This window comes from Rhinocladiella mackenziei (genome assembly GCF_000835555.1).
Source record: "Rhinocladiella mackenziei CBS 650.93 unplaced genomic scaffold supercont1.3, whole genome shotgun sequence".
NCBI lineage: Eukaryota > Fungi > Ascomycota > Eurotiomycetes > Chaetothyriales > Herpotrichiellaceae > Rhinocladiella > Rhinocladiella mackenziei.
This window is the reverse complement of record NW_013550602.1, coordinates 2336946-2359792: the sequence shown is the minus strand read 5'-3', so window position 1 is coordinate 2359792 and position 22847 is coordinate 2336946. Positions and strand designations below refer to the sequence as shown.

The 22847-nt window shown below is 51.4% G+C and overlaps 9 protein-coding genes across 9 annotated transcripts; 5 read left to right on the top strand and 4 right to left on the bottom strand.

The window, feature by feature from the left end:
• Positions 1 to 392: 392 nt before the first annotated feature.
• Positions 393 to 2095, bottom strand: Z518_04374 (uncharacterized protein; the record flags this gene model as incomplete). Its single annotated transcript, XM_013418080.1, has 2 exons — positions 393 to 1358; positions 1511 to 2095. 2 exons carry the CDS (start codon positions 2093 to 2095, stop codon positions 393 to 395), a joined length of 1551 nt encoding a protein of 516 aa, XP_013273534.1.
• Positions 2096 to 3311: 1216 nt separating this feature from the next.
• Positions 3312 to 5619, top strand: Z518_04373 (uncharacterized protein; the record flags this gene model as incomplete). The annotated part of the gene is made up of 3 exons (XM_013418079.1): positions 3312 to 3416; positions 3476 to 4472; positions 4526 to 5619. The coding sequence occupies 3 exons, from the start codon at positions 3312 to 3314 to the stop codon at positions 5617 to 5619; spliced, it is 2196 nt and encodes a 731-aa protein (XP_013273533.1).
• Positions 5620 to 6234: 615 nt separating this feature from the next.
• Z518_04372 (uncharacterized protein) lies at positions 6235 to 7629 on the bottom strand (the record flags this gene model as incomplete). Its single annotated transcript, XM_013418078.1, has 3 exons — positions 6235 to 6510; positions 6618 to 7452; positions 7526 to 7629. The coding sequence occupies 3 exons, from the start codon at positions 7627 to 7629 to the stop codon at positions 6235 to 6237; spliced, it is 1215 nt and encodes a 404-aa protein (XP_013273532.1).
• A 428-nt stretch (positions 7630 to 8057) lies between these two features.
• On the top strand, positions 8058 to 9126 carry Z518_04371 (uncharacterized protein; the record flags this gene model as incomplete). The annotated part of the gene is made up of 2 exons (XM_013418077.1): positions 8058 to 8193; positions 8264 to 9126. 2 exons carry the CDS (start codon positions 8058 to 8060, stop codon positions 9124 to 9126), a joined length of 999 nt encoding a protein of 332 aa, XP_013273531.1.
• A 758-nt stretch (positions 9127 to 9884) lies between these two features.
• On the top strand, positions 9885 to 11126 carry Z518_04370 (uncharacterized protein; the record flags this gene model as incomplete). The annotated part of the gene is made up of 1 exon (XM_013418076.1): positions 9885 to 11126. The coding sequence occupies one exon, from the start codon at positions 9885 to 9887 to the stop codon at positions 11124 to 11126; it is 1242 nt and encodes a 413-aa protein (XP_013273530.1).
• Positions 11127 to 11711: 585 nt separating this feature from the next.
• Positions 11712 to 13970, top strand: Z518_04369 (tryptophan synthase; the record flags this gene model as incomplete). Its single annotated transcript, XM_013418075.1, has 2 exons — positions 11712 to 11847; positions 11899 to 13970. 2 exons carry the CDS (start codon positions 11712 to 11714, stop codon positions 13968 to 13970), a joined length of 2208 nt encoding a protein of 735 aa, XP_013273529.1.
• Positions 13971 to 14851: 881 nt separating this feature from the next.
• On the top strand, positions 14852 to 16668 carry Z518_04368 (uncharacterized protein; the record flags this gene model as incomplete). The annotated part of the gene is made up of 3 exons (XM_013418074.1): positions 14852 to 15742; positions 15817 to 16054; positions 16181 to 16668. 3 exons carry the CDS (start codon positions 14852 to 14854, stop codon positions 16666 to 16668), a joined length of 1617 nt encoding a protein of 538 aa, XP_013273528.1.
• A 1367-nt stretch (positions 16669 to 18035) lies between these two features.
• Z518_04367 (uncharacterized protein) lies at positions 18036 to 19898 on the bottom strand (the record flags this gene model as incomplete). Its single annotated transcript, XM_013418073.1, has 4 exons — positions 18036 to 18201; positions 18407 to 19008; positions 19069 to 19607; positions 19679 to 19898. 4 exons carry the CDS (start codon positions 19896 to 19898, stop codon positions 18036 to 18038), a joined length of 1527 nt encoding a protein of 508 aa, XP_013273527.1.
• A 614-nt stretch (positions 19899 to 20512) lies between these two features.
• Z518_04366 (uncharacterized protein) lies at positions 20513 to 21656 on the bottom strand (the record flags this gene model as incomplete). The annotated part of the gene is made up of 3 exons (XM_013418072.1): positions 20513 to 20746; positions 20795 to 21511; positions 21585 to 21656. The coding sequence occupies 3 exons, from the start codon at positions 21654 to 21656 to the stop codon at positions 20513 to 20515; spliced, it is 1023 nt and encodes a 340-aa protein (XP_013273526.1).
• Between the last annotated feature and the right edge of the window lie 1191 nt (positions 21657 to 22847).

Here is a 22847-nt window from a genome sequence, read left to right as displayed (position 1 = left end):
CGACCCCCACGTGACCGGCTTCCTAGCTCCCACCCCCTCTACCAACGTTTCTTTTTCCAAAACACCGTCTGACATTCCCCTAGCCTCCGATCTGAATCAACACTAACGCTGTCTAAACACGAAAATGCGCTGTAGCTCCGACATTGGTTATGAACTGCCCTTCCAGAGGCTGTATAACACTGGCCTTCGGGAAATTTTGGCGTGGGCATCGAATGAGTTCCCCCTATTCCATGTCTAATTTGATTGGAACAGTGCTTCATCAACCCTCCGTTCGATGGGTTTATCAAGTCATCGTGATTTCATTAGCAATTACTATCCGTGTTTACATCTCACTTTATCAACGTTCCATCTTGCCAACAGAGGGTTTTCCAATCTTGAGTTCTAGAAACTCGTCAAACCTCGAGAGCAGTGCCCGGTGTGGAGGGATCTTTTTCAGATCCCAGCCTTCTTTCGTCGCCTCCCACAACCTCATCTCCAATTGGCACCCGTGTCTTTGCGGCATGTCTCTGCAATATTCTGGTGAGTTCTTCTTGGTAGGGCCACGCATGAATCCTGATCCGTCGCTTCTCAGAAGCGAGATCCGCATTTTCCATCGTGGCAGGCGTAAAATTCCAGTCGGTTCCGGTGTTGATGCGTGGGCGTCGGTGAAGATTATGTCGGCCGGTCCAATTATCATTATGACCCCCTTGTATTTCTCCTTCCTCAAGCTTCGGCCGCACCTGTTTCTCGGCTTCTCGCAGCCATTCTCTCCAAGCATCGTTCATTGGCGCTATTGTGGTGGCTTCGTTCAGCCATTGAGATGTACCGGTGAACACGATCGCAGTCCATAAGGCGCCGGTGAAGTTTCTTGCTTCGGCAGCGACCATCGTTTTAGCCCTCTTCTCCGCCCTGTCTCGCCTCTTTGATAATATCCAGGCGCTCTCGAATCGTTGCCACTCACGCTTCACAATGCCTTTGAACTCTTCAATCTTCCCAGTTGGCGCAGGTGGGTCTGTTTTATGCGACGGGAGAGGCTCTATTGGAAGGATCTCGACCTTATACGCATGTTGCCAGTGATACTTACACGGGTTGAGTGCAGATACAGCCCAATATATACCATTCAGCAGGAGATATGATGCGGCGAAGGCGACTTGTAGAATGTTCGAGGAATTGGCCAGGGAAACTACTCCGGTCATCAACATGACCGTCGATAGCAACGCTAACGTGCGATAGGGTGTATCTGTAAAGCCCATCAGTCTCATCTCGTCGGTTTCTTCGCCGCATGTAGCCGCACCATCAATGATGTACTGGGCATGTTCTGTCTGGAAATATAGACGGGCAATTTGTTCAGACTCTGGTCTGATAATTCGAATCGAGCCCTGCACAAAGAGTCTCATCAGTCCGTAACCACATGCCGAGACGGAGTTTTTTCAAGAAACTTGAATTCAGTGATGGGACCACACTCGTATCCACCGGCAGAGAAAGGTCCTGCTTGGACAAGAAACCCACGAGCTCTGTACTGGCCACTTACATTGGGATAATATATGATCACGTCTGATCGTGGGATAGCGGCCTTTCGCTCCCGGGAAATGGTAGGTTCCTTGAAAACCAAGGTCCAGTGCGTTCCGAAGCCCACAAACGAGCTCACCATGGACAGCATAATGGTGGCGAGGAGGGAGAATCCATCATGATAATGTGCCGAGAGACCGATGAGAGTCAACGCCATCAAGCTGCCCAGAATAGAAACCCAAAATAGAGGACCATACTTTCGTGGACCGAAGGATCTTTCGCCCTCTTTCACACATTTGCGAGTAACCTGAACGAGCTCGACTTGATAATCGTCCAGAGGCTGATCATGTAATAATTGAGCAAAGAAGTTAATTTCCCTTTTGACCAGACCGCTGTATGCTCCGGCAACGATGCCTGGAGCGGTGGGCAGTCGATATTTTCTCTCATGCTCGAGCAAGGCTTGAGGAGCCGGCAGGAGTCGAGGAATAGTGGACCACCAGGACAGGCTGGTAACTTGAGCGTTTCTGGTGACAGATCCTTCTCCGAGAACGGCGATGATTCCGACGATATCCAATTGCAGGTCGCCAAAATTATCTATCCAATGCATCTTGACGGTGTCGGGAGGGCCGCAGACATCACTACATTCAACACCTGGTGTCGGCCAGGTCCACGTTCAGACGCCAGAAAGCTCAGCAGAGGAAGCGTCGATTTCGAGTGATCAGCTCCCGGGCGGGATTGATGAGGGACAAAATCATGACGTCCAGCCCGACTGCTCCGGTGGCTAGCCATGTCATATATATTTGAGCAGTTGCGCCATCATTTCTCGCTCGCTGGCTTGCAGGCTATAGTTGCATATTGTGATTTTTTGGTGGATCTTTGTTGGCAGACCACATCCAATGAAATCGATCACCGTTTTAAGTCGCGATGTTCCTTTGCCTAATCGGTGATGTTGCGATACGAACACCCCCTCCCTTTCCAGCCTGACTTGACGCCGTCATGCCCATGCACGAGGTAACACCCGACCATTTTTGACGAAGAAGGAGAAGATCTCAGAGAGAAAATGTGTGGCAATTTGCAGTTCCTCTCGCCGAACCTCATGGTGAAATGGGCTGCTGCGCAGTGGGCCGAAGCGTAGTTCCCGCTAGGTTGAAGGCCGGGGGCCATTAGGGGTCGAGTAGCCCAAATGGGTATTTGGTCAAGGCGTCAATTGTTTTACTAGATCCCAAGCGAATGGGTGGCCTTACAGGCTCGACTCGATGAGCGACCGTCTCGGGGCCGCAGAAGTCTGGCCAGTCGCAGCTGTCTCATATCAGCCGCAAACCGGTGGAGAATTCGCTGGGGAGTGGACGCCACACTGCCTGGGGATTTGGTCAATGACAAGGAGGGTAGCGGTGAGGGAGCCTTCTTGACAGAGGCAAAATGACCAAAAAGGAGAGAGAGAGAGAGAGACGAGCCTCACCAGGATCTACTGAGTATCTCTACTTCGCTCGCTGGATGGATATAAATTGAGGAGAGGTTACGATCTCAGTGACTTCTTGGGGAGACCCGTTGTTTTGTATGACGTTATCACCACTGAGCTCGTTCACCCACGCCGGGGGGTAAATGGTCTGCGGCTTCGGCTGCGGGCCAGTCCTTTTTTCTATTGCCCATCTCCATCTGCTGTGCATACGCATCCTTAGTATCGCTTGTCTCCCCCTCTCCCCTGCGACCACAAAGAGACCTCCCACCTTCGACACTCCTTTATTTCCACCCATTATCTTCCTGTAAGAGCCTGCCCATCCTTCGTCCAACTGCTCTTACAACTGACCACGAAATGCATTCAGATGTCGACTCTGGAACCTGCCGAGGGTTCTACTGCCGCGATCCTCAGTCTCACCAAAAAGTTCCGACAGCTTGGTCGACTTCCCTCGAGTTGGGTTAAAGCAGGGGTACGTTCACCTTTACGATTGTTACGGAAAGAAAAAGGTTGGTTAACCAACAGGTCCAGGATGATCGGAATGCCCCAGAAGAATCCTACCTTTGCGATATATGTCAGCGTCTTGATTTGAGAGTGGAATCGTTCTGCGTCCAACCCGGAGACAATGAGTACGAAAGACAACATAAATTCCGATATTTGGGTAGATTGTCCCAAATTCGGAGGCGAACACACTGTCCGTTTTGTCGGCTCGTCCTCGAGATTGCAGACCGACCTCCTGACCAACGTACCCCCAGTTTGATTACCGATGACGATCCGGTCTGTTATGCCCGATGGGTGGTGGATGGACAAGAAGACCTGGGACCCGACCCCGACAAACCCGGCGAACACAAGTTTAAACCAAAAACACGACGGCTGCTAATATATAGCGATCCTCAAGCATTCAAAGACGGATACATAGTTCTGCTGGCGGACGACGCCCCTAGCCGTGAATTCTTCGGCCGCAGAGTCACGTATCCTGATCTCCTCGATTCCCGAATCCTTCGTCAGTGGCTTCACGATTGCGAGACCACACACGGGGAGGAATGCGAAGAATCATTGGTCCATCCAGACTTGCTTGGACAACCGAGAGATGTCTTTCGGGCAATTGACGTGAACAATATGTGCATTGTCGAGACGGCCCAGAGCTCGCGATATGTTGCGTTGAGCTATCTTTGGGGGAAAAACTTCAACCAGCTCTTCACCACCTCCAAGAATCTCCCCAAGCTGTCACAGCCAGGGCAGCTCGAGAAAGAAAAACTTCCGAGGACGATCAAAGATGCCATCAAGCTGACGAAAATGCTAGGGGAGAGATACTTGTGGACAGACAGCTTGGCACTCCTACACGACGACGGCTTTCAATACCACGATGACTGGGTTTATGCTCGTGCTGCTCTGACGGTGGTGGCCGGCTCGGGCAAGGACGCCAATGCGGGTTTACCTGGAGTGAGAAAAGAATCGCGAATGTTCCACCAAGAGATCGAAGAAGTCAAGCCTGGTCTACGGCTGATGGTATCACATCTCGCCGAAGGTATGTTTTGGCCCCTTTTTGGGGGCTTTGGGCTGGCCGCTAACCTGACCCAGACTATATCTCGACCTCACAATGGGATTCCCGTGCTTGGACGTTTCAAGAAAGAATGCTCTCGCGGCGGTGCCTCCTTTTTGTCAATGGGCGAATATACTACCAATGTCGACGGACGACTTTCAGCGAGGACATGGAGATGCCACGACATAACGGCTGGTCATTAGACTCGATCGACATGCCGACAAGAATCTTCCGAGAAAAGCCATTTGTTCAATTCACGTCAGCGGTGGAGTTATACACACGCCGAGAATTAACCAACCCTACAGACATCCTCAATGCGTTTGAAGGGGTGCAACTGGTGTTGGAAAAGAGAATTGGATCCAAGATCTACTATGGGGCAATGGAAACGATGCTCGATTCGTCATTGATCTGGGAATCCACCAAACGCCTCATCCGGAGACCAGGTTTTCCCAGCTGGTCTTGGTCCGGCTGGTTTGGAGAGATTCAATGGAAATATACCGAAACTGCCCGATCATGGATTGAATGGCACGCTGACTCGGATGGTGGAATACATTCATTTCCAAAACAGAATTATGAGCGAGTCACACCCCCCTTGGAACGACCGGACTATCCGGGACCGATGTCCAGCCACAACCAGAGCACCAAGTTTCCTCTGTTGCACTTCCGGACGATAGCGGCGTTATTCCCACTCACCTCTCCCGCATTGATTCACAAATCGGTTATTTCACCTTTAAGAAAAAGGCTCACAGGTCCGAGCGCCTTGTCGACGGTGAGACCGGCTCCGGCGGACCCAGGTCTGATTCGAGCAGGCATAGCGGATCGAAATGGATTATGGTGTGGCACAATTGACCTCGATGTTTCTTGGATGCCACGGGTTGGCACTCCCCTGGAGTTTCTGGTCTTGTCTAGAGTCAGTCGGTTTACCGAGGATGAACTGGCCATCTGGGAAGGATCACTGCCAGATGGTGTGGAGGAAACTTTGTCACGACGGGATTATGGCGTTTATAATGTTATGCTGGTTTCACAACAGGGTGGCATATACTACCGGGAGGGTTTGGGACGCATATTGACGGAGGCATTGGATAGGGCCCTTGAGCCAGGGCTGGTCTGGAAGGATATAGTGCTGGGTTGAAAAAAATGGGATGCTAGCATACCATTGCCGTCGCCTGGGGTTTGGGCAATGATACTCGAGCACGAAAACCTAATTACCATTTACGGTTTAATCCTAGAGGGTGAGCGAAGGCTACTTTAACCTAAGCTTTAACTGAGCAAACATACCGGGGGCCTAATCTGACCCCTTACGATCGGCTATACTTACCTCTCGGCTAGGCATCTAGTTTAGACGGGCGTCTAGGAACCCAGTAGATTCCCTACCCTTACGCTGCCGCCTAAATTTCCTTGTAACCTTTAGGTCTAGTAGTGCGACATAGTGCGCGATTAAATCGTACGCCGTACTGAGCTGAGAGTAAGGAATCTGATTAGTGGTCTAGGCGCAGAGACGCCTAAAGTCTCTGTTAAACTATAAGTAACTAGCTACTATAAACTATATTCAATCATGCTGTACACACGCTTATTCATCTGTGTCCGACACACCACACACCCTATCAAGGAGCTTGTGGATTTCCTGCGGGAGAGAGTCACCCCGCCACGCCACCATGCCGTCCGGTCGCACCAGTATCAGTCCATGTTCATATAGACGGGCTGCCTCTGCATCATCAATCCTCACAAATTTCACAGGCATACTTCTTTAGCTCGCCACATGGAGTAGCTTTTCTTCACCCAGATCACCAGCACCAAAGCCAAGCAAAACAAATCCTGTGCCGTACAGATCTATGATGGATTTATCGCGGTCCAGCCAGCAATGCGGTGCGCGATGACCAGGTCGTGATATCTGAGTGTACGTGCTGGGCTCGTCCGGGGGTGCAGGTGAACCATCAACGGCGATCGCTGGCGAAGCAGAATACTCATAGCCCATGGCGATACCCAGAGAGCGAAACTCCTGCTCAAGGCCGGCGATCATCTTCTGTCAAGAACTCGTTGTTTGTCAGCCTCCGGCGGGTGACATGGTGTGAGCAGAATCTCCGCACAGAAAAACACGGCCTCTAGCGAATGTCTCGGCCGTGAATTGACTCCGCCGCCAGGGATGTCATCTCGGCCAAATGCTCTGCGGACCAAGCCATACATATCAACCTGTGCAGGGTCCGGCTTCTCCTCCGAGCCAACCACAGTGAATCGAAACAATTGACGCCCATCAATGGCAGTAAGATTCGACCAGACACCTTCTGGGCCAATGAACATATATCGCTCACCCATCCGCAGGGGGTGATATTGACCGAGGTTGTCGACTTTGACAATCACGCTGACAGAATAGCCAAGTTGAAGACCGCTCCACTCAATGCCGACAGCCTTGCGGACCCGACTCGCGAGACCGTCACAGCCCACGAGATAATCTGCACGGATCTCTTCATCCGCGCCATCCTCGCCTCGCCTAACTCGACAAGTCACTCCCGTGTTGTCCTGCTCGAGACTGACAAACTCGGTGCCGTACTGGATGCTTGTCATCCCTTGCCGGGCAACAGCTCGGGCGAGTATCGGGTCAAACCAAAATTGTGGACACCTCCTGTGCATCTCTCGACAGGATGAAGGAAGCATTCGATCTTGCGTAGAAGGCATCTCTAAACGACCGATAAAATAGCCATTGAGCGACGTGCAGAATACTGTATCCCTTGAGACGTCGTCGGGGAAGCCAGCATTGGCGATTTCATCTCGAAGCCCGAGTGTTCGGCAAATCTCCATACTTCGCTCATTCAGATAGTCGGCCTTAACCAGAAACTCGGTGCCTGTACCGCTGTTACGTTCAATGAGCGTCGAACGCGACCCTCGCCGCCCTAGATCAAGAGCGAGAGCCAGTCCAACGGGACCACCACCAACGATGAAGACCTTGTCCGTTGAAGGCGGGCAGACTCTTATGTTTGTCGTGTGTTCGTCATGACTTCAAATGGTTTGCTCGTGTGGGCTGAGATGTCCTCCCAGCGGACGCTCCCCGACTAGGTCGTGATCCACCAACTCCCGATTCCGTCTTCATCACGGTCAGCATTTGGAGATAGTCCATTTCATCACTTATTGTCGAAGATGTCTGCATGTCCCGTGCTTCGTCATGTCTGGCCTAGGGACAGCATCTCGATCTCTTGCTGGGCATATGGGCACGCTAGTTCCGAGCTTCCGGAGGCTCGCATATCGACCCTTTGACGTTGGAACGTCTTGACACTTCGAATGTCGGAAGCAGCATATAATCCCAGCCCTGCAATACTAGAAGGAAATGATCACTCGGTGCACGAGCGAGCCATCAGCAAACCCATGTCCTCCGATCTGGGTGCCGGAAGCACTCATGCGAGACTATACGCTCCAGCACGGAGCCTCACGGGGAGATGGAACGACAACCTCCCACTATCGCAACAATTGCTCATATACGTATTTCACGTTTAAGCATGTTCTGCACCTCTGTCTCGATCAACTCGCAGCTGCGCATCCCCTCACCAACACGGCTTACAAAGTTATATTCTCGGCATCATGATCTTCCCGGTCCTCGTCATCAATACTGCGGCAACGGCGAAAGCGATTCTCACCCAGAACTCTTCCGCAACAGCCTCGAGACCAGAGTTCTATACCTTCCACAAGGTAGGTGCCCTGGCGCATGTTTTGTGCAGTGAGATATTGACGAAAGCCCAGGTTATCTCCAGGGGTGCTGCCCTGACCATTGGGTCCTCGCCATACAGCGAGTCGCTCAAGAGACGACGCAAGAGTCAAAACCCAGACGCCTCTGTTCCGCGAAATCGTCTACGTCGAGAATGCGATCAGCAACTTTCGAAGCACGACCAGTAATCCTCCGGACTATATTCCCATTCTCCGACTCAACCCATTCAGCGGCGTCTCTACCACCGCCAAGGACATGAGTGCTCGTAGGAACCGCTACATGGCCGTCATGGATCAGGATTTGGATGAGCGCCTCGAGGCTGGCTCATATAAACCCTGCATCCGTGCTAATGTCAAGTTGGACCCTGACGGCAAGCTGAATGAGGTCGAGTTAACCTCACTGAACGTGACCATGACAGCAGCCGGTCTGGACACCATGCAATCTACGGTCTCTTGGGGTCTGGCCATCCTTGCAATGATGCCCCATGTCCGAGACGGGGCGTTGAGGGAGATAAGGCAGAAGTATTCCCAGTCCGAACCCCTGTGCGATGCCTCGGATGATCTGAGCACACCCAAGATAACAGTGGACAAGGCCAGAGAATTAGGGTACCGAACTATGATCTTCCCAATCACCGGCTTCGGAGGTGCTGTCAAGGGAATCAAAGAATCATTCGCGGCAATAAAGCAGAGTGGCGAAGAGCCTGCAGATCTGGTGGGCGTGAAGGAAGCCTTTGAGCTGTGCGGACTGAATGACTACATCGAGGTAGACAAGCGAGCTCGTGGAAGGTTCTCGAGCGGCTGTGGCAGGAGGTACCTCCCAGTCACCCTCGATGACGAGCGCCATATTTATCACACGATGAGGATTGATGAGAGAGACAGGTGGTCGCGAGCGATGAAGGACCTTGTCAGAGGAAAAAGTCCAAGTCTTGTTCAAGGCTCTACGTGACGGCGGTTCATGTGTGATAAAGAAAGTCTCCCCGGTGGTCGCCTTGTAGGCGCCAGGACACAAGAGAAAGAGGGAAGATTAGGCAGAACTCCGGTAATTAAAAGGGGACGACGAAGGATGGGTTTTTCGTTCGATACCACCATATTATTCTACGAATCCAGAATCAAGCTAACCTTATTTATATCGCCCCTTGGTCCCTTGTCTTGGTCTCGTGTTGCTCGTGCCAGCAGTGTAGCAATTGCAACCTGACCTAGGCAGCAAATGGAAGCGAAGCTCCTATTGGACCCTCTTTGGCATGATTGGCATGCTGCCCTTTTGATCCCGTGTTTCACTAGCTAACTTAGGTTATCTTCCCAAGGCTGAACCAATTACAGTAGTTTGCCTGCCATAAGGCCATGCCACCAAACAGCAGCACTTGATACTCAAAAAGGTATGGAATTAGTAACAAGCCTTCGCATTCGTATTTTCACTTGAGACTAAAAGCTGCTGCCAATAAGTAAACCAGAGGTGCGCCCCCCTCATCTCATCTTCTCTTTCGCTCATCTAGCGATATCAAAATAGATGCATCGGATGCGCCCGTATGCTGCTCACAGAGGAGCGACGTTCAACACATGCGCTCAGCTCATCCTTCCCTCTCCTAACCTCGATGCAATGGTGAAACGCAGGATTTCCCGATTCTAGCAATGCACAACCAACTCGCGGCCAAATAGCCACGTCTATTCTCCATCTGTGGAAATCTTCCTGGAGCTTTGGAGAAAATGTCGTCTAATGGAACAGGATTGGACGGTGTCGACGGACGAGTTACCCACATCAACTGTGTCTATCCAATTTCTGGCACCTACGGCCTCCTCCCACGGTTGTTATACTATGTCACCCTAATCTTTGCAATCTTTGGTCGAACCCGAGAATGGCTCATCATTGGTGCCCTGGTCAGCGCCCTCACATATGCTGGTACCTCTGCGATCCACCTGATGGCACTCGTAACAAGTAGAGCGGACGTCTACGATCTCGACATTATGGCCGCCTGGGCGATCTTGAGCACTGGTGCTCTCGCTTACATTGGCATTATCCATTGGAGCTCGACGCTGCGGAATTCGCGAGCGCGGATTGTCATGATTTGCTGGGGTTTCTTGGTGGGGGTATCTCTGATCTTTGGTCGCGCCATATTGTTCGACACCCCGCTCAGCGAGCCGGAACCTGCCTGCTATTCTTCCACCGGAATCCTGCTCCAATATCCGATCGAGCTGGCTAACCCCCAGTTCAACTGTACGTACAAGTGCTTTTCTTTGACGAAACCAATGCGGTACCACTCCGAGATTATGGCGGTTCCGCGGCATCTTCTGGAGAACCGATATTCGGGACTGGCGTACGTCCTGGTTGGACCAATCCAATTTGCCGCGTACGCTGCCGTCAGTTTGGATACCATCGAACATTCCCCCTCTCAGATGTGTCTCCGAGGTGTTATGGCTCACCTAATCCACCCCAGATACCGCGAGGACATGACTAAAGCGGTGTACAAAGCATCAATGGAAAGCTGGTATGGGGGGTACTTTGTATTGATTGGCTATTTCAAAAGAGCACAATGGACGTACAAGAAATTTCTTGTCCTGGCCTTGGGTGTCCCCTGGATGTTTTTGAGCTTGTTGATCGACATCCTGTGCCTCCCTCTAATGGTGGTCAACATCGTTCTCAATGAAATCACCCTCCTGTCTGGAAATCTACCGGTGAACGAGCCCGACGTTGCCATTGGCCAGTGGGGTCCGATCGTCAACTCGCTGCTTGTCGTCATCGCCACTTGTATCAATAAGGCCTTGGAGATTTACGAAAGACGGAAAAGCGCCAAGGCGCTGAAAGAGACGGTAGAGGAAGTCATTACAGTTTCCCCGGATGTGGAGCGAGGTGTCATGAAGGATGAGCAAGAGATTGGAGTGGTCAAGCCCAAACTGGCTCACGTTCAGACCTTGCAGGATGTGGACGATATCATGACGAGACCCAAGTGACGAAAACAACCGACCGTATCCTAGTTCTCGCACCAGAAACCGATGAGGGGCCGGCATAATTTATCTCCGTGTGGCCTCAAGGCATTGGTGAGTCACAGCCGTGAGATGAAGACGCAAGAGGGACGATACCATTAGATATCCTTGAGCGGTCGGCTGCCAAATTACGGACTGGGGCATTAGCCGACATTAGAATTTCTATGGCAATAGTACCGTGGTGTGTATACCATTAGATCACAGAAGACGTACTTTTTATAAAATGGTCCACACTCATTGATAGTTTCTTTGGGGGGTGTTGAAACTTTGCCTAACCGAAAGTGGGCTCCCTGTTGTTGGGCAAGGCTGAGCGAAGGCCGCTGGGCAATAGCCGCAGGTGGCGGGCCGTGAACTCCCAAAGGGGGGGTTGTCGATACACTTATGCAGGGACATTTCACTAACCATAAATTTTTTTTTCCGGAGCCATTCGCTTGTTTAATGTTCTCATGTTTGGGTCGAGTGACTCAACATTCCTCACCCACGGTCTATAAATTCCTCCTCCGAGCTCGACGTTATCCCTTACACTCGCTCACATCTTCATCCTCCGTCAGCATGGAAGCCATCAAAGAGACCTTCGCTCAATGCAAAAAGGAAAATCGAACTGCACTGGTGGGGTATTTCACCGCTGGTTATCCCACCGCAGGAGAGACCCCAGATATTATGCTGGGTCTTCAAGCTGGTGGCGTTGGTATGGACACTCTCCGCTTCACATGCTCTGTACTCTGACCGTGGCATCTAGACATCATCGAACTTGGACTTCCCTTTACCGACCCCATTGCCGACGGACCGACGATCCAAAAATCAAACACTGTCGCTCTCGCCAATGGCATCACCGTATCCTCTTCCCTCCAATTCGTACGAGATGCTCGGAAACGAGGTCTACGAGTTCCTGTCCTCTTCATGGGCTACTACAACCCTCTCCTCCGCTACGGTGAAGATCGTATGTTGAAGGACTGCAGAGAGGCTGGAGTTAATGGATTCATTATGGTGGATTTGCCTCCTGAAGAGGCAGTCCGATTCAGAAATAATTGCACGACAGCCGGTCTGTCATATGTACCTCTGATTGCGCCCGCAACGTCAGAAAAACGAATGAAGCTCCTCTGCAAGATCGCCGACTCTTTCATCTACGTCGTGTCGAGAATGGGCGTCACGGGAGCTACAGGCACATTAAACACACAGTTGCCCGAACTGCTTGAAAGAGTGCATCAATATTCCGGCGGCGTTCCTACTGCCGTTGGATTCGGTGTGAGCACGAGAGAACATTTCTTGAGTGTATCGCAGATCGCAGAAGGAGTGGTCATTGGGAGCCAAATCGTGACGACGTTGGGTCATGCCAAGGAAGGTGAACGGGCAAAAGCTGTTCAAGAATATTGCGCGCAAATCACGGGGAGAAAGGCTGGCGATTTCAACGACACGAATGGCATGGCGAAAGCAGGGGGAACGGCCGAGACAATGACCGCTGCGAAGGAACCCAACTCTGCGGCCAATGGCTCTCGGGTGAAAGTGGACAAAGTCATAACTGATGCCGATGTCCCTTCAGAACCTGGTCTTGCGGACCAACTTGATGCTCTCAACTCGTCCACGAATGGCACAGCCCCCAATCCCGACGCCATTCCTGCTCGATTTGGTCAATTTGGGGGCCAATACGTCCCGGAGTCACTGATGGACTGCCTGGCAGAACTCGAAGAAGGCTTCACAAAAGCCAAAAACGATCCCGAATTCTGGAAAGAATACAGATCCTACTACCCGTATATGGGCCGACCTTCGTCACTCCATTTGGCTGGCCGCTTGACAGAACGAGTCGGCGGTGCTCAGATCTACTTAAAACGAGAAGACTTGAACCACACGGGGAGTCATAAGATCAACAATGCTCTAGGCCAGATTCTCGTCGCGCAACGACTCGGCAAGACCCGGATCATCGCCGAGACCGGTGCGGGTCAACATGGAGTGGCGACAGCGACCGTCTGCGCCAAATTCGGCATGGAGTGCGTGGTGTACATGGGCGCCGAAGATGTTCGTCGACAAGCTCTCAATGTGTTCCGCATGAAACTCCTGGGTGCGAAAGTGGTGTCCGTAGAGGCCGGATCCCGCACACTGCGAGACGCAGTCAATGAAGCTTTACGAGCCTGGGTGGTCGACCTCGACACGACCCACTACATCATTGGCTCAGCCATTGGGCCTCATCCATTCCCCACCATCGTCCGTACCTTCCAGAGCGTCATTGGGCAGGAAACGAAGGAGCAGATGATAGAGCTCACCGGTAAATTGCCGGATACTGTGATGGCCTGTGTCGGGGGCGGCTCCAATGCCGTGGGCATGTTTTTCCCTTTCAGCTCGGACCCGTCCGTGAAGTTGATCGGCGTGGAAGCGGGTGGAGAAGGTGTCAATACCGAAAAGCACTCGGCCACACTGTCGGGCGGATCCATTGGGGTCTTGCACGGCGTGAGGACGTATGTCCTGCAAAACGAGCACGGTCAAATCAGCGACACGCATTCCATCTCCGCCGGGCTCGACTATCCTGGCGTTGGGCCGGAATTGTCAAATTGGAAAGACAACCAGCGGGCAATATTCATGAATGCAACGGATGCTGAGGCGCTGATTGGATTCCGCGCCCTGAGTGAGACCGAGGGTATCATCCCTGCACTCGAGTCCAGCCATGCTATCTTTGGGGCAATGGAGGTGGCCAAGAGGATGAAGAAGAATGAGACTCTGGTCATTTGTCTCAGTGGGCGTGGTGATAAGGATGTCCAGAGCGTTGCAGATGAGTTGCCCCGGTTGGGACCACAGATTGGCTGGGACCTGAGGTTTTAATTGACCAAGGAAGGCAGAGAGACGATTGACTCTGGGGCCGGGATACCATGTCCAAATTCGTCCGCAGAACTAGGTGGTTGGATATCTAGACCTTTGCAAAATTGGTTTTGTGTCCTGATTCAATCTGATGAGATCACTTAACCCCTCTTTCTGGCAGAAAAGCTCCTTCCGCGGCCAATGGGACTGATGGACCAAGGTCTATACAATCGGCAAGGAATAGTTTTGTAGCTCTTTGAACGTTGCAAAGCCGTCGGAGTGTACCGCAACCGCCTCGGCTCAGGACTGGACGACTTATAGCGCCGATGACCACGTGATGAGGAGCTTTTTCCAACCTCCAGAACCGCGATTCCAACTCTCCTCTCACTCTCCTCTCTTCCAAGTTCCACCTTCTCACCAGAGTATCTAGAAAAGAGGCAGCCGGTACGAATTTTCTGGTTCGCAAGTGGATATCATGTCTCCAGGAGTCTCTCGGTAGCGAGAACTTGACTTGAGCTACCCGCGATTGACAAAAATCTCACAGCCTTCCCCGCACATAGTGACTCCCCCGTGGGCATTCTCCGTGTTATCTTGACACTCTCCACTCTGAATATCATGTTCCTGAGTCAGTACGCCGAATCCGAGTCTCTGAAACGACGGCAAGTGGAGTCGAGACAGGTGAGATGACCGACACATTTACTTCCGAGCCCCTCGGAATTCATTTTTCCCTCGGGATACGGTTGGAGAATTCCTCATGGCAATGGTAAGGCCTGAAATATATGCAGGGAGGACGTCTGGCAGGTATGATTCAGTCCTTGTCTCCCTGTACCTCCTTCATCCCTGTCTTTCCCTTCTCTGTTCGGGCCTTTGGTTTTTTGCCCCTGTCCACTCAGCGCATTGTCAAAATGCTGCACAAAATCATCGTCAACGCGTATAACCTGTGGGTTGTCGTCTTTGTCGCCCTAGGTACCATATCTACAGCCTACGGTCTGGCGATCATCGGATCGACTGTCGGCCAGCCCAACTTTTACACCTATTTTAACCTGGCGGTCCAAGGAGAGCCTGGCTATGCTCACACAACCAACATGATCGGCGCCCTGAATGGCGTCAACTCTGCCGGAGCAATTGCTGGATGTATCTTCCAAGCTTGGGCGGCAGACAAATATGGTCGTAAACGGACCATGCAGATGGGATCAGTCATTCTCATCCTCGGCGGTGCTCTCTGTGCCGGTGCTTATGATATGGCGATGTTTCTTGTCGGCAGGTTCATTGCCGGTCTCGGTGCCGGCATTCTCGCCTGCGTCGTCCCAATCTATCAAGCGGAAGTGGCTACACCCGAAACTCGTGGTGCGATGGTCTGCGTCACAGGCATCATGTATGCGCTCGGATACAGCCTGGCGGGCTGGTTGGGCTACGCTTGTTTCTTCATGTCCGCCAACGACCCGGCCGCCCAATTCGCATGGCGCTTCCCCCTAGCTTTCCAGGTTGTCTTCCCTATCATCCTCCTCGCCGGAAGCAAAATGATACCGTATAGTCCACGTTGGCTCCTTTCTCAAGGCCGTCGACAGGAAGCACTCGACATCGTCAAGAGACTGCACCGAACACCGTCCGATCCGGAAGATGTCACTGCCCGTCGGGAATTCTGGCTCATGGAGAAACAATACGAGATGGATGCTAGCCTTCCAAACCGCCGATTTGAGCTCTTCCGCACCCCGGCCAATCGAAAACGTGCCCTGATGGCCTTTATTTTGATGTGGGGGGACCAGTTCTTAGGTATTTTTGTGATGACGAACTACGTGAGGACAATCCTGAATCTTCTCCCTCCCCCAACAGAAGCATCACGGAAGTCGTCGGCTAAACATCTCAACAGGGTGTCTTGATATATGCAAGCTTGGGACTCACCGGATCCGTCCCCCTCCTTCTCAATGCGTGCTGGACTAGCTTCACTATCATTGGCAACACGTGGACCGCCCTCTTCATCGACCGCTTTGGCAGACGGATCTTCATGCTCATCGGCTCCATCGGCTGCGTTGTTTCGGTCATCTTCCTCTGTGCGCTCACGGCCGAATTCCTCAATACTGATAATAAGGCGGGCTTGCGAGCTGCTGGTAAGTGCTCCTCCCCATATACTTGGCGTCGATGCCTCCGTCGCTTCACCCAGCGGCCTTAGGTCTGAGACGTCGGTTTCAGACTCCTCCCTGATAGCTGCATCACGTTCTAATCGCTCTCCTAAGTGTTCTTCGTCTTCTTCTACATTCTCTGGTGGTGCTTCTTTATCGATGCCACACAATACGTCTACGTCGCGGAGATCTTTCCAAATCACCTCAGACCACACGGCGTAGCACTGGGACTATCGGCATTCTACCTCGCCAGCGAAGTCACGCTCGTCGGCGCCCCTGTTGCACTGAACGAAATCGGTTGGAAATTCTACTTGGTCCTGATTATCCCCAGCGCCCTGTACATCGTCATCATATACTTCCTGTTTCCGGAGACCAAGGGGCGAACTCTTGAGGAGATTGGAGACGTGTTCGGTGACGATCTCCATGTTGCGAGTCATTGGTACAATGCCACAGAAGAAGAGAGAGAGAAGATGGCAGCGCAAGCTCTTCGCGAAACCGAAGGAGGCGTGGTGCATGAGAAAGGGTATCGAGGGTCAGTGGAAGAGGTGGCGAACTCGATCGACAAGGGCGAGACAGATCTCCATGAAGATGTCGCGAGATAGCGAATGGACAAGACCAATTTGCTCCACGCTGGCTCAACAGCTCTCATCAAGAACATGCTCGAATCTAACCTAAGAGCTTCGAGAATTGTTGCTTCTGGATCCAGTTTCTAGTCTCTGACCAATTTTCGCTCTTGGCCTTGGTTCTTGGGTGAACGCTCAGGACAACGACGATGACAAGACTATCTCTACATACCTTCCTGGCCACCTAGGAGACGAGACGGGAGACCTGACAATGATATCCAACCCTTTTTGGGACTCGATTTATTTCCCCCACAATTGCGATTACCTAGGTTGTACCATTCCCATTCGCGTTCTTATCATCCCCCCTTCTTTCTTTCTTTGGTACGCGGCTGCCAGCCGTTCTGTCGAATCTCCTCTCTGTTCCACTGGTGTGGCCCTCGTAGCTCTATTATCACTGGCAGCCAACTTTGATTTTGCAAGATTTGGTTCAGGCCAAGACAAAGTTTTGTAGGCAATACCTTGTACCGCAGACGAATGTCACATCGGCTTCCGGTGGATCCGGAGATGCGAGGCTAAGGTGGCTTATTCTTATACCCTTCTGTTCTATCAATCTCCGAATACCCTATAGAAATCGCCGAATCCTGGGTTTAATATCATCCAATTTCCAAGTTGCCAAACATGAAGTGAGTAGGGATGGTCAGTAGCATGGGATCTCTCGGTTAGGCCGTTGTGCAAGCTATCCTCAAGAAAATGGACTTCGTCCATTTCATTCTTCTACAACAGTATGCCACTACCGGTACACTACTATCTACGAACATTTCATCCGTGTACGATCTTGTATAGTGGAACAAGAATTGCTGGCAACAGCCGTCCATGTGGGCGTTGCAAACAACCTCAAGCTACACTTCGTACTCTCCTAGTATACGCTGGGTGCCATGGAGCGGCGAGGTTGAGGGATGGATTGAGATTGGCTGGGGAAAACACGCATTCAGAGCAGGGGGATTGGAAATTTTATCGGAGGAATGAGTCGTATTCGGAGTACCATAGTATTGTGACCGAAGCAAGCTGAACCTGGCGGTAGGTGAACGGTTCAGGGAGCGCGAGAATGAGTCGAGGAAAGATGGAGATGAGTCTTAACCAGGAGATTCCATGTAAGGAGGGCGCTGCCAGAGGCGAGTCCCGTGCGGCCGAGAAATGTGGGCAAAGGAGAACCTCTGATCACGAAGCTGAGATTTAGAGGCCGGGCGGGACTGGGGGGAACAGGAGGTTTGGATGTAGGATAGGAGGATAAGTGTAGGATATAAGATACTGCAAGTCTGTCTATCCAATCAAACACAGCCACTCACTCCTAATTCTCGCGTGCCTCGTCCCTTGACACGTCCAATACTCTCCGGCTCCTTGTTGCTTTAATCCTTCAAGACCTTGACTCTGACACCTTTACTGTCCATCTTCGGACTGGGCAGGAAAAAATCATGTGCGAGCTCGACGTCCGAGATGTCCGTTTCGTACAATTCAAAGGCAAAGTTGCGAAAGACAGCAGCGAGAGTCATGTAGAGTTCGGCGTGAGCTAGGCTGGAGGACAGAAAGTTAACTGGATTAGCAAGGCGCAAGATGATCACTCGTTCACTGGGATCCAATCCAGAGGTGAATGGGAAGGGAAAGTGACTCGTATATGTCGGACCGAGAACGGCTCAAACACACAACGAGGAGAAATATAAAGGATGTGTTTGGTTTTGCAGCAGAAGAGGCGGGAAAATGTGGATCGTCTTGAACTCACTTGATCCCCAAACAGCTTCTGGTACCCTTTCCAAATCCAATGAAATATCTCTCCAGACTACTCCCGTCCTTGGTCTTGGGCGGATTGATCCACCGCTCAGGTTTAAATTCCCGGGCGTTGGGGAAAATTTCCTCGTCGTCATTGACGTCGACGATGGTCATGGACACAGGCGTGCGTGGTGGAATCACCCAGTCTCCATACGTGAGCGGTTTGGTGAATATGCGCGGGTTCCGCGTCGTTACGGCATAGGACATGCGTACGGCCTCGCGCACGCAGCCGGCCAAGTACGGCAGTTTCTCGAGCTCGAGCCACGAGAGTTCAGCTGTGGAATCCGGGATGGCGGTTTCGAGTTCAGCGCGCAGTTTTGCGAGAACGGGCGGGTTGTTGATCAGGTGGAATGCGGCCGTGCTGAGGGCCCAGCCTGTAGTGGTGACGCCGGCGGCGACGACGAGTTGGGCCTCGTCTTGGAGGCGGAGCGTTTCTTTTTCCGACGGGGGGAGGTTGCCAGATATCAATTCTTGGAAGACGGTCGGGTGCGTGGATTTTTCGAGCACGCTGTCCATTTTGCCTTCTTTCATCGCCGTGATTTGTTTACGGAAGTCCTGTCGATCCGTGTTAGATTTCCCTTGTGGAATTTCCGACAGTGAGAGCGCGAAACTGACCGCCTGCATTCGAAAGACCAAGGCGTAAAGTGGCTCGATCTTGAGCAGGATCGATTCTGGAAGTGTGAAGAGAATTTTCGGCACCCATGGACACTGAAGCGAGAGATGTCCACTGATGCTGGCAGCCATAAATGGTTCATGTAGAGTCTTTTCGAAATTCTCCAGCTTCAAGTGGTCGTAGCTCATAGAGAAACAGTACTCCATCACAACATCCCCGGTTAGAGCCATGAAGGCCCGGTTGATGGGGAGGATTCTTTCATCTTTTTGAAACTCGCGGATACGGCCGAGAAGAATGCCGATTTTCTCACGAATGATGGTTTGTAGGTCGACGATGCGAGCACGAGAGAACAGTGGATTTAAAGCACCACGTCGGACTCGATGTAAATCGTCGGGACCTGTGGTGAAGACCGAAGTGTCACAGCCAAAGCGACCGGCCATCCAGTCATACTTGTCGACTCGACCGGCTTTGGTGTAGAGTGTGTCGTAGAACTGCGAGTCTTGGATATGGAGCTCATCTGGGACTATGCGAACGATCGGGCCTAGTGGAAACAATTGGATTGGTCACGAATGACATTCTTCAGTGCTCATTGATTTTGGAGAGTCAACGAACCGTATTTCCTGTGATACTCCTGGACCTTGAAGGTAAATTGTCCTTGTTTGACCACTTCATAGTAGAACTCATGCCATCTGCTGATAGCGGCATATTTGGGACCAGGGAATCTGGCTAGCGGATGAAGATAGAGACGGTAGATGACCAGACCGAGAATATAAAAGACATAGCAACTGGCAAGGCCGGTAACAGGGTACGACAGAACCGAAGGGAGAGCCATTCCTGCCTCACGATGGAGGGGTTTATGAAGAGATCCAACGAGAAGATAGAAACGAAAAATAGAAATGGACGTTCTCAGTACTTACATGGATGACCTTAGAAGTGGAGAGCAGAAAGCACGTAGCAACTGCGGCGTCCAGTGGCATAACGGCGATTGCGAAGCCCCGATGGTGGAAGCAGGCTAAAAATGGCCGGTATATCGTCACACAACTCCCCCGTCGAATCGAACTGTATGGGCTGGGGCACTAGCCCAGAAAGCACCGGGGGAGTAAGGAAATCTCGGCACTAGGCGTGGGAGAGATGCCGTGGTGGATAAGAAGAAGCGGTCGATAAGAGGCGCGTTTTGAAATGGGGATGTGCCGGTACGACCTTCGCCAATTCCTTTAGCGCTGGAAGAAATGGTATCGGCCTATGCATGTTCGGAAGCTTCTCCAAACTTGCCCAAGGGCTTGTCAGCAGTAAAGCGGATAGGAGGAGAACTCTCAGGCGCACCCTTCGTGGCCAGCTCTGGCAGTTTCGAACAAAAGGGTCATCATGTCATAAGGGGGTTGTCGACCTTTTTCGGCACTCGAAATGATGTGGGACATAAGCACAAATAATCTCTGTCATCAGGCACTATTCCGGTTTCCGACCACAAACAAAATGCCATCGTAAATATAAATGCAGACTCCGATCCTGAAATTCTCTTTTCACCAATGCCATAGTGATTTGTGTCCGATCCATGCTGTAGCCCAAAATTCTGGTGTAATAGGCAAGCATGAAGGAGGGAATTGATTGAATCATTTGCACTCTCATGAGTTTGCCAACTTCTTTCAACTTGGGATCCTTCGCCCAGGCTCCTATGGGGATCTATCATGTGTTAGCTCATCGTTGACCTGATCGAAGTGGCATGGGTACCTTTCGAATCATTTCCGAGACATTTTGAAATCCAGCATCAATCATCCATTGTCGGTGAAGATGTGCGACATTGAGTCGCTTTCCGAACATGGTACTTGCTCTGTCCACTTCATGGATCCATTCTGAACAAGCCGGCGCTCGATCCATGCCCCCGTCATCACTGTTGAGCCAACATTCATGATCTTGCATTTCCATCCATCCACCTGGCCTCAGATTTTCATATGCTTGGGCATAAAACCTGGGCCAGTCCGCAATTCCCCCACATAAAGCACGACCGTGAATAAAGTCGAATTTCTCCGATTCCGAAAAAGCCCAGTCACTTTCGGCGTCGTCGATGTAAAATTGAACATTCGGAGGAACCCAGACGGGCTGAATGGGGGATAAATCAGTGCCAACCACTATGGCCATCGGGAATCGATCGGCCATTTCAATGGCCCAAATTCCAGTTCCGGTACCGAGATCCAGTACACGATGAGGATCCCTCGGTAATGGCGCCGTATACAACTCTCCACCGAGTACCATTTTGAAGAGATGATGCAGAAGGTCAAGCCGACTTTGTTCTTCTTCATCATTGGGAATGGGATATTCACCGTCTCGAAATGCGTGGTATGTCCGTCCGTTCTCGTATCGGTGGTTGTATATGGATGATCGTAGTGAAGTGCTCAGAACTGTCTGGGCGTCGTCGCTGAATGCAGAGTCTACATCATCTCTTTGACCCTGTCGGAATTTTTGTCCATAGTAAGATGAAGTGTTCTGTCATATTCAATGGGGGGAGAATGGCAAGGCTTACGCTTGCGTCATCTTCCACGGAGACATTTTCATCTTCCTGAACTGTCCAAGGCGGTTCATCGTCGAGACACATTTTCATGTCCTTGCCACGGTGGCACGGACATGAAAAGGATCTTAGAAATGGGAGCCCGCTATTGCAACAGATCGCAACTCATTCCCCTCTCCTCCGGAAACCAGGTAACATTGATCATTTGCAGGGACTGTTGAGAAAAGATGGCATGGTTTCGAGTCATGCCTCTCACCCCAAAAAAAGAAAGTTTTGTCGCATGGGGGTGGTGGACAATAAATCCGCCCACATTTACTTTGACCTAGCTCGTCTTCGGGGAGGCCACCGAGAGTGAAGACCGCCATTCAGGTCAAGCGCAGAAAGTCGCTCCGCGGTGAAGGGTTCATGCGGAAGTCTATTTACCTGGTCGGTCTTCGGAAAGTCCCCTGCTTAGTCTGTGGAACGGATCGGAACGGGGGGGCCAGTGGGTGGCTTGAGACAAATCCCTGTTTGGGCCCAAGTAGGCTACAAACACTTGGCGGTCAAAGAACAAAGGCGGTATAGAAGAGCAATGTGCTGGCTCAAACAAGTTATTTGACTTTCTCTCATGCCCAAAAAGAACATCTGTTGGCCCACAAGGCATAGGACAACTCCGCCCTCGACACGAAGGCCGGTGGTGAATCGTGTAAATCCGTTCGCAGTCAGGGCCTCCGCCGTGCACATAATTTGGCCCAGACAAGAGACGGTGGTCTGGGCCGAGATGCTGATGAAAATATCGATTCGTGGTACTGGAAACAGCGTTTCGTCTTATGGTTGGTGATTTGATAAGATCCTCATGGAGAAGGCCGCTCTAGTGGGAAGAGTCGAGCCACGGAAGCTTGTCATAATTCGCTTTGCCACGAAGCCGTGCTGGTTTCGTGAATTCTATGTCATTGAGCAAAGTGCTCAATGGTTATGAATAAAAGATCGTTTGAAGTGCCCATGGCTGAACTGTGCTTTGGGCGAACGAAAAGCGGTGATAGAACCAATGAACAATCAATCTAGTAGCGTGGTTGTCTGGTAAACAGTCTGTCAAGAAGTCCCGTGCGCAGCAAACTTACTTCCCCGAATTCGATTGTACGGTAGAAGCGATTTAAAAGGCAGTGTGCTGAGCGAATATACACACAGATAATACCATTCCAACCATTTTCGGCTCCAGAGTGGCGGCTGTACGAATCATGTCTTTCAACACGATTGAACCATGGGAAAATATGAATGATCGACCAAGAAAATCACAAA